Source organism: Epinephelus lanceolatus, chromosome 6 (genome assembly GCF_041903045.1).
Source record: "Epinephelus lanceolatus isolate andai-2023 chromosome 6, ASM4190304v1, whole genome shotgun sequence".
Lineage (NCBI taxonomy): Eukaryota > Metazoa > Chordata > Actinopteri > Perciformes > Serranidae > Epinephelus > Epinephelus lanceolatus.
The window spans coordinates 17,982,478-17,999,589 of record NC_135739.1 but is presented as its reverse complement, the minus strand read 5'-3'; the positions used below and the strand labels follow the sequence as shown (position 1 = coordinate 17,999,589).

General features: G+C 41.3%; 2 protein-coding genes across 4 annotated transcripts in view; both read left to right on the top strand.

Moving 5' to 3' along the window:
* The window catches only part of agbl4 (AGBL carboxypeptidase 4), a 394,549-nt gene that overhangs the window by 285,052 nt on the left and 92,385 nt on the right, over positions 1-17,112 (top strand). The window lies entirely within an intron of this gene.
* bend5 (BEN domain containing 5) lies at positions 886-9,881 on the top strand. Of its 2 annotated transcripts, XM_078168742.1 has the most exons (7): positions 896-997; positions 1,121-1,179; positions 2,332-2,462; positions 3,242-3,719; positions 5,377-5,525; positions 7,871-8,084; positions 8,326-9,881. In XM_078168742.1, the coding sequence occupies exons 3-7, from the start codon at positions 2,361-2,363 to the stop codon at positions 8,520-8,522; spliced, it is 1,140 nt and encodes a 379-aa protein (XP_078024868.1). In that variant the 5' UTR covers positions 896-997; positions 1,121-1,179; positions 2,332-2,360; the 3' UTR covers positions 8,523-9,881. The 2 variants fall into 2 exon arrangements, with proteins under 2 accessions (XP_033477563.1, XP_078024868.1); XM_033621672.2 differs by having other exon boundaries at positions 886-1,179.

Sequence of the window (17,112 nt, the reverse complement as noted above, 5' to 3'; positions counted from 1 at the left end):
TGTTCTGAGCGTTATTGTGATCGCTTTGTTTGTTTGTTTTTAAATTCTCTTGTATACATCTAACAGACTCTGAAACCGGTCATACAGCACAGTGAACAAACATCATGGGAGAGGTGGCATTTGAATCAGGCCTAATCATAACTAACTAAATGCCTGAAACTATGAAACGAAATATCAGAGAAGAAAAAAAGCCTCCATATAGTTCTGCATCAGTTACTTTTCAATTACAGCAGCCGAAGCAGAACGAAATTGTTAGTGTCATTTATCGACTGTGGTGCTCTCCATTAGAGTAACAACTGAGAGAAATCCATCCTGTGTTTATAACCACCTAGCTGTCTTACAATAACAAAGAGTTCATTTCTGTCAGCTGGCCTTAAGTCTCTCTGTTGTGATACAAAGAGGAGATGAGAGGTGGGGCTGCACCAGGAAACACATGAAAGCACACTGACACCAATGAGATCTGACCAGGCAGGTAATCATCTTGGTGGCTTTTCTTACAGCAGCTCCCTGAAACAATTCCCTTAGAAGACAAAGTGAGAAGTAATGGGTGTCTAAATTCATGAGTAATGACCCAAGATGTGTGAAATGTCTTCCTTAATCACTTAAAACAATGCTTAGAATATTAAAAAATGGATAGTGGTATTTTTGGAAGTCTTGTTCTTTGAAGATTTTTTTAAATTTAAGAGAAATAAAAACGCTTTTTAATATTATAATGGCACTACAGGTGCAAGGGAGAATTGTGTTTAAATTTTTTATGATACAAATAAATCAAAATTGTTTTTAAACACTTAATTATCTGAACATCTCCTAACAGCAAAGTTAATGTCATGTCTATTACTTATGCCTTGATGATCTACCCTGGTGATGTGGACCAGGCAAGAGTAGCCGAGCGCAGACACCATCTCCAGCCCCCCCTATGTGTATATTTTTTTTAATACTTTGTGAGGAAAAACTGTCAACCATATCCAAAGTGCAGGACCAAAGAGAAGTAAATAATGTATGCTTTTGTTAGATTCTTTGAAGACGATATGTGCTACGCGTTACCCGTTTCAAATGTCGAAGATTTCAGACCTCTGCACAAAACAGATTTTGATAATCAGAAGGTGTATCTGGTTCACAGAACTGAAGAGAATGGCAGCGCAGGCCAGCCGTGCGAAGCACAGATCCTTGCCCTTGCAGGTAAGTTGCCCTCTTAACACATCAGCTTTTCTCTTTTTGATGCTGTTTTTCTCTGCCTGACCAAGTAACGTTGATGTGCGCGAAACGTGTCAAGGTGTCAAAGCAAGTCCTTTTGTCCGATGTGTCAGGACGTGATCAGCTGGAATCTGACACTGATAGCCACAACAACGTCCTCGGCTGTGGCTAGCTAGATAAGCTAGTTAGATATGCTAAGATAAGTTTGGTGGGTAGTCATACCTTGTCGTCAGTGCTTTATAGATTTTTACACTCTGTGTGTCGTTTTCCAAGAGTTAGGTCTCTTGTTTCGACAGAGTAGTGCTGCTTGTTTCGCTAAATACGTGGCATGCAATGTTAGCCAGTCACAACGGTTGTTTACAACATGGAGCTAACGCTTGCTAGCTTGATGTGTATTCGTTCCGCGTTAGCATGTTAGCGCTGACGCGCTAGTTAGCTGCGTGCAGACGCAGAGCTGTCACTACATGATAAACACATGTGACAGCTCGTGGTTGAACTGTTGTCAGTTTTACAGATGTTTGCAGATGTTGTCGAGACGATAGCCCGAGAGCTTTGGTGGGTTGCGGTTAGCTTGTTAGCTGCTTATTTGTCGGTTTGTGCCACAGAGGGGATGCGGTGCTGCAGTCATCGCCGTGTCTCGGATATTATGGAGACAACGTATAACAGTCAGTCTGTCAGTAACATGTCAGCGTCATGGCTTTCTCATGACAGCGCATCATGTCAGTGTGCTGAAGTGTGCAAGTGAAATAATTTGCTTAACGTTATCTTGTCACAGTGATGTTTGCTCGCGGTCATTTTCTATGCTCGAGCTTTAACTAGCTACATCACTAATCCCCGAATCTGAGCTGTCTGGGCTGCGAGACCGGTCCGATCCCTCTAACCTTCACAGCGCCTGGTATGTTAAAGCGCCGTATAGACAGGACAATTTGTGTTGCAGCCCTCTGTAAAGCTTAATTCTGGGCTAAGAGTGCTAAAAACTAGTTTGATCTAGCAGAATGGAAAGACAAAACGCCCTCTGCTCCAGTTGGACAAATGGATGAAATAATTCTGCAGGTACTTTTCACGTTTTATGACAATCCATCTAACTTTTTGGAAACTTTATGAGGTTCTCCCTGCTTGTATTTCTGCACTTTACAGATACAGTAGAGGAATTTGAAGACAGTATAATGCAAAAGAAGATGAAAATTCCCAAGATGTCCATCAAGAATTCAGGAAACTCTATTGAGAACAATTTTGGAGAGGAGAGGATGCCTCTCAGACATAAAAAGGTAGGCTCACCTAGAGTAGACAGTCCTTGTGTTATTTTGGAAGTATTTTCATTTAAATGGGCAGCACTGGATAATGGACTCATCCTCACAGAAGTGTGCTTGTAACATACAATCACACTGCTCCTTGATAATGCTGAAATGATGATTATTTTTGATAGCAGGGGTGAAATGAAATTTTGATATACTTAAATATTATCCCACTGAAATTACTCACATAAACAATCTTGTGTCTGAGCACCCTAAATATTTTTGCACACTGAAAAAACTTATGTCAACAGTGTGTACGTGGGCGCAGTGTGACTGCATGTGTCATGCCGATGCACACACAACAGTAGTCCTGTATTTAAATATATCTATTGATAATACAATGTCACATTTCCATAAACTTGGCTGACACCCAAAATCCCCCACGCTATTTTTACCATATGCTGGATTAACACAAATTCAGCACTCTGGACAGCTGCCCTTTCACAGACAAATCCTCTGAGCGGCTCATCAAAGAACTCAGTGACTCCTCTTCTCCCAGTTCCTGTTGAGATCCACACAGTCAAAACAAACTGTTTGCAGTCTGTCATGTTAGTTTTCGATTGATTTTTCTATCTTATTTGCTTTATAAGCTTGTCACATATCAAGAGCACATTGTCACTGGTGCAGCAAAAATATTCTGTAAAATATTCTTCAAACACCTGTTTTATTTTTATCCTGTTCATATACTCAAATTCAAGTTTAATCAAATTGGCCTATTTGTTTCCTAAATTGACAGTTGTTATTTTCTTCAGGCCCTGTCTCAGGACCACGGACGCCCCCTTTCCAACTCCTCCAAGAGCCTGGCAGCAGTAGTGGCTCGCCTGGAGAGAAATGCAGCCAGCTCCTGTATGGAGGGCGAGGAGGACCTGGACGAGGACCGGCTGGCCGAGGAGGGAGAAGATGCGGACGACGAAGATGAAGATATGGAAGCAGAGCATCAGCAACATCATCACCAGCAGCAACAACAGCATTTGGAGGTAGACACGGATTGTGTGTCTGGGATAGCTGCGGCGGTGGTTCCTAGGGTCCTGTACGAGGAGCTGGTTCACAGCTACAGGCAACAGGAGGAGGAGATGAGGAGGCTGCAGCAGGAGTTGGAGAGAACCCGCAGGCAGCTGGTGCAGCAGGCCAAGAAGCTGAAGGAATATGGCAGCTTGCTGACAGAAGTCAAAGAACTGAGGGACTTCAACAGGAGGCTGCAAGACGTACTTCTCATGAGACTAGGCAGCGGTGAGACACCAGGAGGAGCATGCACACCAACACACACACCACTGCTGTGTATGCCACAGAGTTTATTAGCCTTCAGTCATTTAAAGAAAACTTCTACTTAAGTCAAATTGATATTGAGAGTGAAGACCTACATAGTCGTAAGACGCCAATTCAAAGCTTTTTATTTTTAGAAAATCAGTCATAGACAGCCAGAATATTCCATTTTCAGTGTCAGGAGGAGAGGGAGGCGTGTGTGTAGACATATTCTAACCCTAGAGTTTACTGTATGTCTGCACAGTGCACTGATTGTACCTCTCTGACATGCCTTTTTTATGAACATCTAGGTGACAAATGACAAACGTAACTGTTAAGTACATAGTAAGATGCAGCTAAAGGCCCTTGAATGGGTCTTTGGCACTATTTAGACCTTGGCTTTTCAGTCTAGATTCACATGAACACTTTGGGCTGCGGTTAAAAATGGTCTTTCTACTGAAAGTAAGATACACAGATAAAGTTAAGAACAAGAACCTCAAGTTAGGGTGCTTTAGTTTGGCTTGCTTCTTCAGCTAATGGTGGACTAATGGTGAGAGTGACCATCCTAAAACCAAAGAGGGTTGTAGGTTTAGTCAAGCTTAATAACGTGTAGGCATTTCTTGATATTAAAAACACTATCAGACATTGCGATTTTTAAAGATACATATAGAGAAATTTCCCCCCTGTAGCAGTGTGAAGTAGATCAGGTTTGCTAATGCGTATCAATTAGCCTGTAAATTATGTCAAGTTTATATTGTATAGCCCAGTTTTACATACACTATATCAGTATTCCCAGAGCAGCAGTGTTTTCTGTGCAGGTTTCCAAGATCCCCAAGAAGACTTAAGATAAAAAGGATAAAAGAAGAAGTCTTTGCAGAAGGAAATTTAAAGTCAGATTTACAACTGGGGCTTGAATGTAAGCAGTCAGCCTGGAAGAGGAGGTTATAAAAGAAAAAAAGAACAGATACATACACATAATACAACAATGAGATTATAATCCAGCAATAGGATTTTAATGAATCCAGTACAAAAGTAGTGAATCCAGTACAGGAAGTTGAACAAAAGGCACTACAAGTGTGATTAAAAGTGGTGTCAGTGCAGTGCGCAGCAGTGTGCAAACTCGAGCATTGCCAGATGCTGGTGTTGTTAACCTCAGCCCAAATGTAGATTGGGACAGAGGCGCCCGGCTACTGGCAGGACCATCTAATGGACAGGCTAAAGATTAGAGCACCCTGGGGTGCTGTCGGGCAGAGGATGGAGTGCACTGACCGATATTAAAACTCATCAGCTACATTGGAGCTTAACATGGCCAGCCACCAAGCCAGCTTAGTTACTGGGCTAAAATAACTGCCTGTCTCGAGGCACAAGGGAGTAAAGGGCCAAGGCGGGAAGCAAGCAGACAAGCAGGTGGGAACTGGTCCAGTTTTAAAGACCAGAAAAGTCATGGCGACATGCTGCTAGATACTGTGGAGATTAAAGTTCAACTAGCTGTTTCCAACTAGCATGTAGGCAAGTGTTATCAGTGTCCTTTTGACTAGTACCTGATAAATGACCTCTGATGATACTGCGTCAATTTGAAGTGCTGACAGACGTCAATTTGTCACGTTTATCTCCGTAATGTTAAATGTTTGCTTTGTATCTACAGAGCCTATGCATGACAATGGCACTCAGACAATCAAGGCTGAAGTGGTTGAACCCATTGTTGAGCCCCAGGAGACATGCAGAGAAGAAGCCAACACCAGTTCCAGCTACTCACCTTCACCCAGAACAGTGTACACCTGCAACGATGGGAAGGTAAGTCTCACTGGACTGATGGACACTCTTTATTTCCTTACCTATCCCTGTTTCCATCTCGCTGGCACGTTAATACCACCTTTTCAACTGTCTTGTCTTGTCTGTTCACATGCCTATTTTTCTGATACCAACCTTCCATGTGGTCTTTGTCACGTTCCCGTCGAGTTGTCATCTTTTTTTGTGTGTATTTTGACATTTATTCTTGAAGGCAAAATCACTCATGTAGAGGTAAACAAGAGGGTAACCCTGGCACTGCCATTCATAACAGTCCAACATACAACAAATTTTAAGGTGTTTTCTGATGCTTTTAAAGGCTTGTTAGTAAAGCTCAGTCAGTCAGCAGTAAACCAGGCTTGTATTTTTAGCAGTGATCAATTTAATCTCTGAATCAAACACATAAATTGCATATTTTTCTTTTATATGTCGATCTCTTGACTTATATATATAAATATGCCTGTATTTATATGGTCAGATGTTACATTACAGAGAGAGACTTTCAGCCTTCCCTTTAAGGGTATCCCAAAAACCCCTCTCACCCTTCGCAAGCCCTGAATCCTTCAACTCCCTCTTCTGCATCCCTGGCTCTCTGCCTGGAGGTGATCGCGGGAAGTATCCTGATTTTGCAGGAAATGCTGTATTTCCTCTTAACACCCATGGACCTGGGAACATGCCGTCATAGTTGATCAGTCTTTTCCCCCTGGCTGCCCTACCCTAGCAGGTAAACAAGGTTGAGAAGATTATTATTGTTCCTGCAAGCCCAGCCAGCATCATCAGTGTTTATTAGCCTGTTAGGGTTCTTTACTCCCCCCACCGCTGTAACTCAACCAGCGTCCTGTCTCTGATGACAGGGGGGGAATTGGTACTACAAGCTCTGGGGCCTGCAGCCACTTCAAGCGTGAAGAACACTTGCAAATTAGAACTCTCCTACATCAGGGACCCCATATTAATTATTTGCACGAGAGGAATTTAAAGTGACTGACAGGTTAGCCCTAGTGAGAGAGTGAGAGAGGAGGGGAAAAGGTGCAAAAGGAGGCGGAGAGATGGAGGGAGAGAGATAAACGAGAGCAATGGGGAGGGAGGGAAAACAATCTTGTCTAACTTAAGGGCAGTAAAAAGCTTGTCTGCTGGCCGGGGGCCTAAAGCACATTAGCTGCACAGGGAAAAGCCTTTTGGATGCTAGCCTAAAGACTTTACAGTGATAAGAGAGTAGAGAAGGGAAAGTCACATATGCCCCTCGCTGCATTAGCTCACCTAGAAGACCAGGGCAGTCTGGCGAGGCCGGCAATCGGCTTGGAGTGTTTGGTGCAGGCTTATGCAATGTGCAGGGGAAGTGTGTAGAGCGCTACAGGCTAAGTTCATATTGGAGGTAATCCAGGCTACAAGCAGCCAGTGACCTGAGCTTATTTATGCATCCTGGTTGGTGAAAGTGGTGCTTCTTGGGATTTGTAATTTGGTCCAAGCGGGAGCTGGTTGAAATGTGTTCTCTCATGACAGGCTATGATCTGCCTTGTCCATTTAGATTTAGAGGGGTTTACACCCACACTGAGCATTGTGGATGGGTGACACTGGATTCAGATCCTGCAGCACCCAACACAAATGTACCAGGCAAGTGGGCGGTCAGCGTCATCATCATTGGATAAAATGTATTATTGAATTTCCAGTCAGTCCTATGCTCCCAAGTATGGTACCAAATAGAGTTAAATCTCAGTTTAGTTCTTTTCTCTCCTTCGCCTGGTTGCTTCTTGCTCTCCCTCTTGTATAAATTTTGTTTAAACATCAATAAGATTTAATGAAATTGCCATCCCTACTTCAAATCGGATCTGTAAACAATAAAGTCTAACTATTGCTCTGAAGTCTGATGCTCCAGCATCTGTTGAAACAACATGAACCATCAGGGATCCATGTTTTCGTCCACTTTAATTTCTCAGTGTCTCAAAGTTTTTTTTGTTTATTTTGTTTTTAAGACATTTAGCAAAGCTATTTTTTTGTTCACAACTTCTAAAGGTTATGAAACAGTTGGGTAACTGTTATAGCATTTGTTTATTTTGTTCAAAGTATTTATTTTCCCCGTGGATGATGCAGACAGATTTTCACTTGGTGGTACTGATTAGAAATCTTGCACGAGTGAGCGAGCGCGGAGTTGAAGACACTGTCCTGTAGAGCATTGTCTGCTTGAAAGTGTCAATGCGCCAGTCCTGTTGTTTTTAAACCGAACTGATAAAAGTCACAGTGCATTCGTTTTTCATTTTGTCTGGCGCTGTGCAGATGACAACGCTTACAAGATATTTTTACCTACAGCAGACTGCCTATGTTGAAATGTGGTTTAACACTTGTCCTCTCGGCAGGTACACCTCGGTGGAGGGATCTGGGTGGAGGAGGAGAAGTGGCACCAGCTGCAGCGGACCCAGGGAGACTCCAAGTTCACAAAGAACCTGGCTGTAATGATCTGGGGCACAGAAACCCTCAAGAACCGTAGTGTCACTGGAGTGGCCACCAAAAAGAAGAAAGATGCCCTGCCCAAACCTCCACTGTCGCCCAGCAAACTGAAAATCGTCAGAGGTAAGATAAACTCCCAAGTTTAAACCTATAAAATCAAGGCTGTGAAAGAGATGAATTCTTGTTCTGGTGGGTTTTTATTAAGCTGAGACGAGTTGGAAAACATCAGGTACAGAAAAGTGAATTTCTTCTTTTCATACAGCCTTTGAATCATTTGATTATATTCATTAGATACCAGACAAAGATAAGATTAGTCGTTTTTAATTCGATGTAGTCTGACTGCTCACGCTCGCTCCTTCCCCAGAGTGTCTCTACGACAGAGTGTCTCAAGAGACAGCCGACAGTGCAGAGATTACGCAGAGATTGTCCAAAGTGAACAAATACATTTGTGAAAAGATAATGGACATCAACAAGTCCATCAAGAACGAGGAGCGGCGGGAGTCCAAGCTGCTCATCAGACAGACAGTCAAGATGGAAAACTTCACCTACGATGGCATGTAGTGATCAACTGTTGTCACGCCAGCGCCTTCTGCCCCCCCCCCCTCGTGGTCCGCAGGATATTGAGGGGACTTGATATGGGTGGTTGGAGGGATGTTTGTCACAATTTCAGGAGCAGTCATTTTTTCTTTGATACATCGGATTGGTTATTACGTGAAACGTTAAAACAAATCAACCCCTTTCCCAGCTCCCTAACCATCACCTTCCTCAGTGCCCAGTTTTCCCATTGGCTTTACCCACAGACAGCTTTACCCACCAGTGAGAGGTTGTGTGAACTAGTTTGATATGAGCTGGTATGAGTGTTTTTATAAGCTTTACAGTGGGTTTGGTACAGAGACATGATTTATTGTTGTGTGTGCATTTGTGTCAAAGGAGAGATTAGGTGTAATTGTTAAATTGATTTATTGTTCTGTGTCAGAACATAGCTTTGAGTCCTAAAACTTTTAAAAAGTATGAGGTTATTTCCCTAAGTAAAGTCTTCTGATGCTACAAAGATGATGATGCTAGCTTGCGTTAGGTCTTAGACGTGTGAACGGCTGGATATTTTGGTGACTACCCGATAACTGCTGGGAACCTGAGTGTTTGCTGTTGGTACTTACTGCATAAAATGGGACATCAGGGTCTCAGATGCACAAGTCTTAATTGGTAACAGCCATATTTTGCAACAGAGGTTCTGTTGCGCCAAGAGATTAATCATAAGTGTGTGCGCCCCCTTAACTGTAGGTCAGTGACAACACTTTGCTTTATTAAAGAGACAGCTTACAGAGGTTAAATGGGAAGTATGGCTCTAATGTAGAGTCTATAGAGTGCTATATTTGTTTTGTTTTTTATGCTGACCATTTAGTTATGAGCGTTTGCCATCAGTGAGAAAGGTTTGGATGGGATGTTCCTGTGTTACTCTTAATCAAACATGTCACTTTAAGACAATTTGACTGTTTAATGAGTTGTAGTGGTACAGGCATGTTGATGCCTCGAAAGGCCTTAAATGGATTTGGCAATCACCAGGGCTGGTACGCCCCTGGGTTTTCTAGTAAGCTGTGATTGTAAATGTATAGTAAGCTGAAGCGACGAAGCTTCACCTGCACTTTGCTGTGAGAATGTGAGAGGTGGCTAGGTACTATTTTCTGTGTGACTCACACCATTAAGTTGAGCTGAGCCGGGCTACTTGCTACCCCCCACCTCTTGTAGTTAAAAGATGCTGCGCTGCACGGGACAATGTGGGGAAGAAAAAAAACAGGGCACAGCTCTGCGCGGTTCAGGTCATCTTCATGTGGAAGCAGTGTTAGCTGTGGGTAAAGCTGTCTGAAACGCTATTGTGCTGTCTGAAGTCGTCTGGGCCTGCTGAATCCCATAATAACCCCCTCTTTTTTAAGCCACACCACTGGGGAACAAAGTAAGGTCGCTCCAGTGACAATTTCCTCTGAGCTATGCCATCAGAACTTTGAAAATGTCCTTTTTTTTCTTGTATGTTTTTTTTTATGAGTTTTTTTTTTTTCTTCTCTCCAGTTGTTTTATTGTTTTGATCCAAAATGGTTTGTGTGGCTGTCTGCAGGCTGGAACTAAACGCTGCAGATTGAAATCTCAACTGTGACCTAGCTGTGGCTAACTGTGAATCTGCTGCAGAGCTGCCCATCAAGCCTCTCTCCTCTTCATACTTTAGATTCTCGTTTGTCGGTTGGTTTATTTCCGTCTATCATTTTGTCTGTCTTGTTTTTTTGTTTTTTTTTGTTATTTCAAAAGTTCAGATCAGCCTTTTGTTAAGCTACCTTTGGAGAAATTTTAGTGTACATAAAACATATCTTTTTATTTTTTCCACCAAACATGGGTATTTCAGTTTGTAGTCATGTTACAGTTTTAAAGGTTCTGGTTTATCTAATTGATGTTGTAATTCCACGTTACCTGACAATTTCTTGTGTTTCTTTTTACACTTTTTGTTTTTTTCATATGAATTGTTGGCTTTAAGCTTGATGTTGTATCCAAATGTAGATTGTTAGAATCTACAAATGAGAAAAAAAAATCCCCCTTTCCTGGCCAAAGTGATCTCTGTGGAACAAGAGAGACAAGGCTTCCCTTAAGAGCCCATACAGTGGGTACGGAAAGTATTCAGACCCCTTTAAATTTTTCACTCTTTGTTTCATTGCAGCCATTTGCTAAAATCAAAAAAGTTCATTTTATTCCTCGTGAATGTACACTCAGCACCCCATCTTGACAGAAAAAAACAGAAATGTAGAAATTTTTGCAAATTAATTAAAAAAGAAAAACTGAAATATCACATGGTCATAAGTATTCAGACCCTTTGCTGTGACACCCATATTTAACTCACATGCTGTACATTTCTTCTCATCCTCCTTGAGATGGTTCTGCTCCTTCATTGGAGTCCAGCTGTGTTTAATTAAACTGATTGGACTTGATTAGGAAAGGCACACACCTGTCTATATAAGACCTTACAGCTCACAGTGCATGTCAGAGCAAATGAGAATCATGAGGTCGAAGGAACTGCCCAAGGAGCTCAGAGACAGAATTGTGGCAAGGCACAGATCTGGCCAAGGTTACAAAAGAATTTCTGCAGCACTCAAGGTTCCTAAGAGCACAGTGGCCTCCATAATCCTTAAATGGAAGAAGTTTGGGACGACCAGAACTCTTCCTAGACCTGGCCGTCCAGCCAAACTGAGCAATCGTGGGAGAAGAGCCTTGGTGAGAGAGGTAAAGAAGAACCCAAAGATCACTGTGGCTGAACTCCAGAGATGCAGTAGGGAGATGGGAGAAAGTTCCACAAAGTCAGCTATCACTGCAGCCCTCCACCAGTCGGGGCTTTATGGCAGAGTGGCCCGACGGAAGCCTCTCCTCAGTGCAAGACATATGAAAGCCCGCATAGAGTTTGCCAAAAAACACATGAAGGACTCCCAGACTATGAGAAATAAGATTCTCTGGTCTGATGAGACCAAGATTGAACTTTTTGGCGTTAATTCTAAGCGGTATGTGTGGAGAAAACCAGGCACTGCTCATCACCTGCCCAATACAGTCCCAACAGTGAAACATGGTGGTGGCAGCATCATGCTATGGGGGTGTTTTTCAGCTGCAGGGACAGGACGACTGGTTGCAATTGAAGGAAAGATGAATGCGGCCAAGTACAGAGATATCCTGGAAGAAAACCTCTTCCAGAGTGCTCAGGACCTCAGACTGGGCCGAAGGTTCACCTTCCAACAAGACAATGACCCTAAGCACACAGCTAAAATGACAAAGGAGTGGCTTCAGAACAACTCTGTGACCATTCTTGACTGGCCCAGCCAGAGCCCTGACCTAAACCCAATTGAGCATCTCTGGAGAGACCTGAAAATGGCTGTCCACCAACGTTCACCATCCAACCTGACAGAACTGGAGAGGATCTGCAAGGAAGAATGGCAGAGGATCCCCAAATCCAGGTGTGAAAAACTTGTTGCATCATTCCCAAGAAGACTCATGGCTGTACTAGCTCAAAAGGGTGCTTCTACTCAATACTGAGCAAAGGGTCTGAATACTTATGACCATGTGATATTTCAGTTTTTCTTTTTTAATAAATTTGCAAAAATTTCTACATTTCTGTTTTTTTCTGTCAAGATGGGGTGCTGAGTGTACATTCATGAGAAATAAAATGAACTTTTTTGATTTTAGCAAATGGCTGCAATGAAACAAAGAGTGAAAAATTTAAAGGGGTCTGAATACTTTCCGTACCCACTGTATATTAAGCTACATTCAGAACATTCGATATTTAACAAGCCTCACGTAGAGTCTACCTTCTAATGATCTGCCACAGTAAGATGAGAATCTGTATCGTTAAACCATTGTGCTCAACTGAGATGCAGTAGTTAGATCAACACAAAACCATTTACATTGAACGCACTTTAAACTTCTGGGCAATTTCTTCAATCGTAAAGAAATGTATTTGTGGTATTTGTCCTTTTTTTAAAAATATCTATATAGATAAAGCCTAACAATCATTGTATTATCATGAAGCACCTTAGAACATTTTGGTTTATTGTTTTTTTTTTATGGCAAGAATGAGTCATGGGATACAATTTTTTTGTTTTGTCAGTCAGATGTGCCCCTGATATGCCAATGCTCCAAAACAAGCTTGATAGATTTAATACTTCCAGCTACTTCTTGGAAGAAAACTTCAAGTATCTAACTCTTTTAAGATTTATTTGGGGTCTTTAGAAAACCAGAATTACACAATTCACACTGTTGAAACTGGATTGTTTAACTCCATCAGGGCCTCCTGAACAATAAATGGCTCACTTGGCAAAAGCCAAAAACTTCTCCTGGCTTTCAAGCCCAAAAACATGATTCATCAATCTAAAGATATTTACCTATGAAATGTGCAAGCTGACTGGAATATGTGCTTTAACTTAATGTGTGAAGATGCTGGTTATGCATAGATATGACTTGTATAGAAATAATTGTATTTTTTACAAATGAGTGGTAATTGTAAGCCAAAGTATTGAATGCTGAGATCAAGCTAAAGATGGGGGGGGGGGGGGGTCTGGTGCTGAGGAATCAGCAGGGTTTGCACAAAAGTTGGCCCATGCCAAGGTAATAGAGCCTAGTGAATCTTAAGACACCAAAATGGTGGACATATTATTGAGTTTTTTTGTTCCTGAAAAATATCCCTTTTACTGTTTTTTTTTTCCCTGTACAAAGCAACATGTGAGGTTTACGTGCGCTTGCATGTATTTAAAATACATGCGTTTTAAAAGAAAGAAAAAGATTTCTGCTGTGCAAAGCAACCATGCTGAAATTCTGACACATTGTTGTGTGTTGTGTTTGTGTTTGTTTCTTTGTTGTTTGATGCCAAAAGGGGGTGTGGTTAATATAATGCTTTAAGATGGAGCATTACTAGAGCTATTACATCATCTGAAATGTTAACTTCTTTTCAAAAGGCTGGTTTTTCCTGGAGCGCGATTAAGCCTAATCCTTTAACTAAAACCATCTTTCATGGATGAAAGCTGTATGGAAGTACTGTATGTTTTTAACCCAGATTTGGCGTAATCTGCGATGGCAAGGCCAATCTCTATCAAATGTACCAAGTCACTTGCAGTTTGGAGCAGTTTGGGTTTTAGCAGCGTATTAGTAACATACACCAGTACATAACCCGGCAGAGCCATTAATGGATGACATAGGCTAGTTTGGCTCTGCGATTCAATACCAGACCTTCCAGTACTCTCACTGTCACACTCAAGTAGCGATAGGGAGGAAATGTAACCTCGCTGGCTCTGTGATCCTCTTCCTGTGCCACCTCTAGTTCCTTACCCTCCTGACATTTATATGGACTGGGTTTAAAAATGCACATGTATCGAGATAATGGCAAATCCTGTCCTCGTCGCTTGGTGTTTTGGCTTATGTTGTGAACACCTGTCAAAGCTTCAGGAGTGAGGGGAGCTTTAAGTTGCTTTTTGACAGTTTGATTGGGGGAAAAGAGATCAGTTCTGACTTCAGTGCGTGGAACGAGATAAATGGTTTCATCTAGCAGTTTTCACAACTATAAGTGTACACAAAACACATTTGAATCTCAGATACAATGTCAAACTTATTTCAAATGAGAAAAAAATGGGAGGAACATATTGTTAGGCCTATATTTTTCTTAAGGTATCAGTAACTTTGTATACAATCCACAAACCGGTTCTACTTCATCTAACTTCACCGTCCTACCTCATTGTTACTCTGGTGTTTGTTTGTCAGTGACTGTAAACTATGTGTGTATATTAAAAAAAAAAAAAAAAATCTATAGGAAAGGTATACCTGGTTACTCTCAACATGTACAGCATATAAAACTTGTAAAACACCTCAGTACACAATATCATTCTTAGGAGAAATCAGTTTTATTACCTGCTTAAAGATGCTGCTGTAAAGGGGTGTCTGCGTGAGGGGTCGTCTCTGAATATATATCTTCGCTCTTTGCTATGTCGTGCAGTTGATCAGTGGTTGTGTTCTGTCTCTGTATTGCATTCTGAGATTTTTACTGGTTGACGGTGCTACCAGCAAACAGTTCAAAAACTGATCTGTCTATCGGACCTCAAATGGTGCTGTTTTTCTATGTTTTTAACCTCATACAGCTATGTTTTATTCAGGTGTGTCAACCGCCACTATCCCCTCAGCTAATCAAATTTTAAGCCAAAATATTTCGCGGAAAACGATAACCCTGCTATTACTGTATCAACTATATGCTATCCATCCAAATATTGTAGATAGTGATTATATCCTCAGCTGTGAGTTTCAGAAGTACCTCAGAACTTGCTGACTTTCAATGGATGCATCTGCTTCTAGCACCTGTTGTCTACCAATATTACATTGTTGCAGTGTATTTTCAGAAATATGCATTTTTACTGGTTAGATCAGGTTTCACTATACGTAGGACATGATTACTAGATCACACTCAGATGATCAATAACATTTAATGGAAACCACTGTTTACTGGTTGCATGCCAGATTGTCATAAAAGGAAATCTCAGTTGGACTGGGCAGTGTATGTCACAGTGGAAGAGGTCCTCAGCAAGACCATGTTCTGTTTGAGTCCATGTGTGTTACAGAAGTGGGATTCCATTGGTGGTTGTATTTATGGTGGAAGATTATATCCATTTGAGGTGATTTTGGCAGAGTACAAACAGGTTAAAAAATTCTGGAGGTCACGGAGAGTCTTTATGGTACATTCATGAAGACTGTTCTGGGGAGTTTTAGTCTTCTCCAGTTGTATCTTTGTCCCGTACTGATATTTAAACAACTCAAATGTAATTTTCAGTGTTAAAAATAGAAATTTAGTGTAGTAATTTGACTTACCGTGAGTTAACTCATCACATGTACAGCACCATACACAGTCTGGACTTGGCTTCCTTATACAGAAAGTGCTTTATATTATCTTTTACCTTTTCGCCGTGACACCAATGGAATCTTTTCTGCGCCAAAGTGTGTGTAGGGTGGTTTGCTTTACCTGTCAGTATGTAAATATTTGTTGATGTTTTTCTACTCTGACCATGTCTGTGAACATGTAATGTGCTGGGGAACTCTTCTCTACTGTGAGCAATGTGTGTTCAAATGCACAGCAGTCGGTTTCACGGAAGCACTTAAGCCATTCGTTGGACTGTTTCATAATGGTTCAATTTTAAGCTTTGCTCTGGTCCAGGGAATTGACCCAGAGAGTTTTGAGTGTAATTGAATTCCTATGCAGGTGCTGAGTTGTAATCACCTGGTACCACATCACTGTTGGGTGGAGGGCCAACCAGGGAGAGCGATAACTGGAGAGAGTTCATACCTTTGAATGTGTCTGCACAGCCTTGAGATTGAGTCAAAGGGGACAATGGCGACATGACAAATCTGTACTGAACTATTACTACATTTTCATACTCATGGAACTGAATTAAACTGAGCTATACAGGGCTGCTTGGGTATATACCTGTCTGTAGTTGTAACTGCATTGCAATGATCATTAGGGAAAGACAGGGTTATTACTGTATGGAGTTGGTATGATAATGTGAAAAGAATTTCAAGACTATTGCAGTTAACACTCCCTCACCCTACTTCAGCCTCCCAGAGGCAACCCTACATTTACAGAAAATGTTATAAGTATATGCGATAGAGAGTGTACATGTCTTTGCTAAACCGGCCACACCTCTGCTATGCGAGCAACTCTTTGACGCTTAGCATCCTGTTCTGTGTTTTCTCTTGCTGCATTCAGGAACACCTGTTTAATGTATAGATAAACAGAAATAAATCCAGACTTTTATTCTATCAGCACAAACCTCTTGTTGTCTTTTTTTGTCTTTCCTGCCTCGTGTTCTTTTCTCAAAGAATCAAACTATAAGATTTATGTCGGAAACTGAAAGCTTAAGTAAAAACTACGCTGAACTTTGCTGTTTCATTTTAAATCACTCGTCAATGAGATAAATATAATCAGAACTGATGATATCTTTGTCTCCATCATATAATAATTGTGCTGTGTGTCAGAAAATTGTTGAAATTTGTATACCCACAGAATACAAACATCTGAATCACACAAATGATTCCATCCTTTTTAAAGGACTAGTCAGACATTTTGATAAATGTGCTTATTGTCTTTCATTCTTGGAGTTAGATGAGATGATCAAGACCATTTTCTCATCTATACTGTAAATATGGAGCATCAATCAATAATTCCAATCAATCAATCAATCAATCATTTAACTGTCACATGAAATTATAAGTCCAGTAAAATGTGATTCTTTCAGCTCGTTCAACTTGTGCACTATAATTTAGTATGTTTTACGTCTTCTTACATTGTTGTCTGCTGCTTTATAATTGTCCATGTTTCCGGATGGTTCTGGTAATCCATGGTATCTGGTTGTCGAATGATGTAACTGTAAAACACATCCCGACCTCAACAAGACGGTCATATGGTCGCTCCTCTTGAGCAAGGCCTCTGCATGATGCAGCACAAAGATCGTCCAGTTCATTTCTAACATCAGTATAGTGGCTAGTATTGTAGCATAAACTAGACTTAAAATAAGAGAGGCTAAGACATGGAGTTGCACATTTGAGGGTTTACTCATGAGAAAGCCAAAGAATTGGTACATCATGACAATTTATA

What these genes read in the sequence shown, in the direction of transcription:
- bend5 (XM_033621672.2), top strand. Translation starts at nt 996, where the DNA reads ATGTATGCTTTTGTTAGATTCTTTGAAGACGATATGTGCTACGCGTTA. An exon ending in ACAGATCCTTGCCCTTGCAG is followed by an intron (nt 1,180 to 2,331) that starts GTAAGTTGCCCT and finishes TGCACTTTACAG; the next exon opens with ATACAGTAGAGGAATTTGAA. An exon ending in TCTCATGAGACTAGGCAGCG is followed by an intron (nt 3,720 to 5,376) that starts GTGAGACACCAG and finishes TTGTATCTACAG; the next exon opens with AGCCTATGCATGACAATGGC.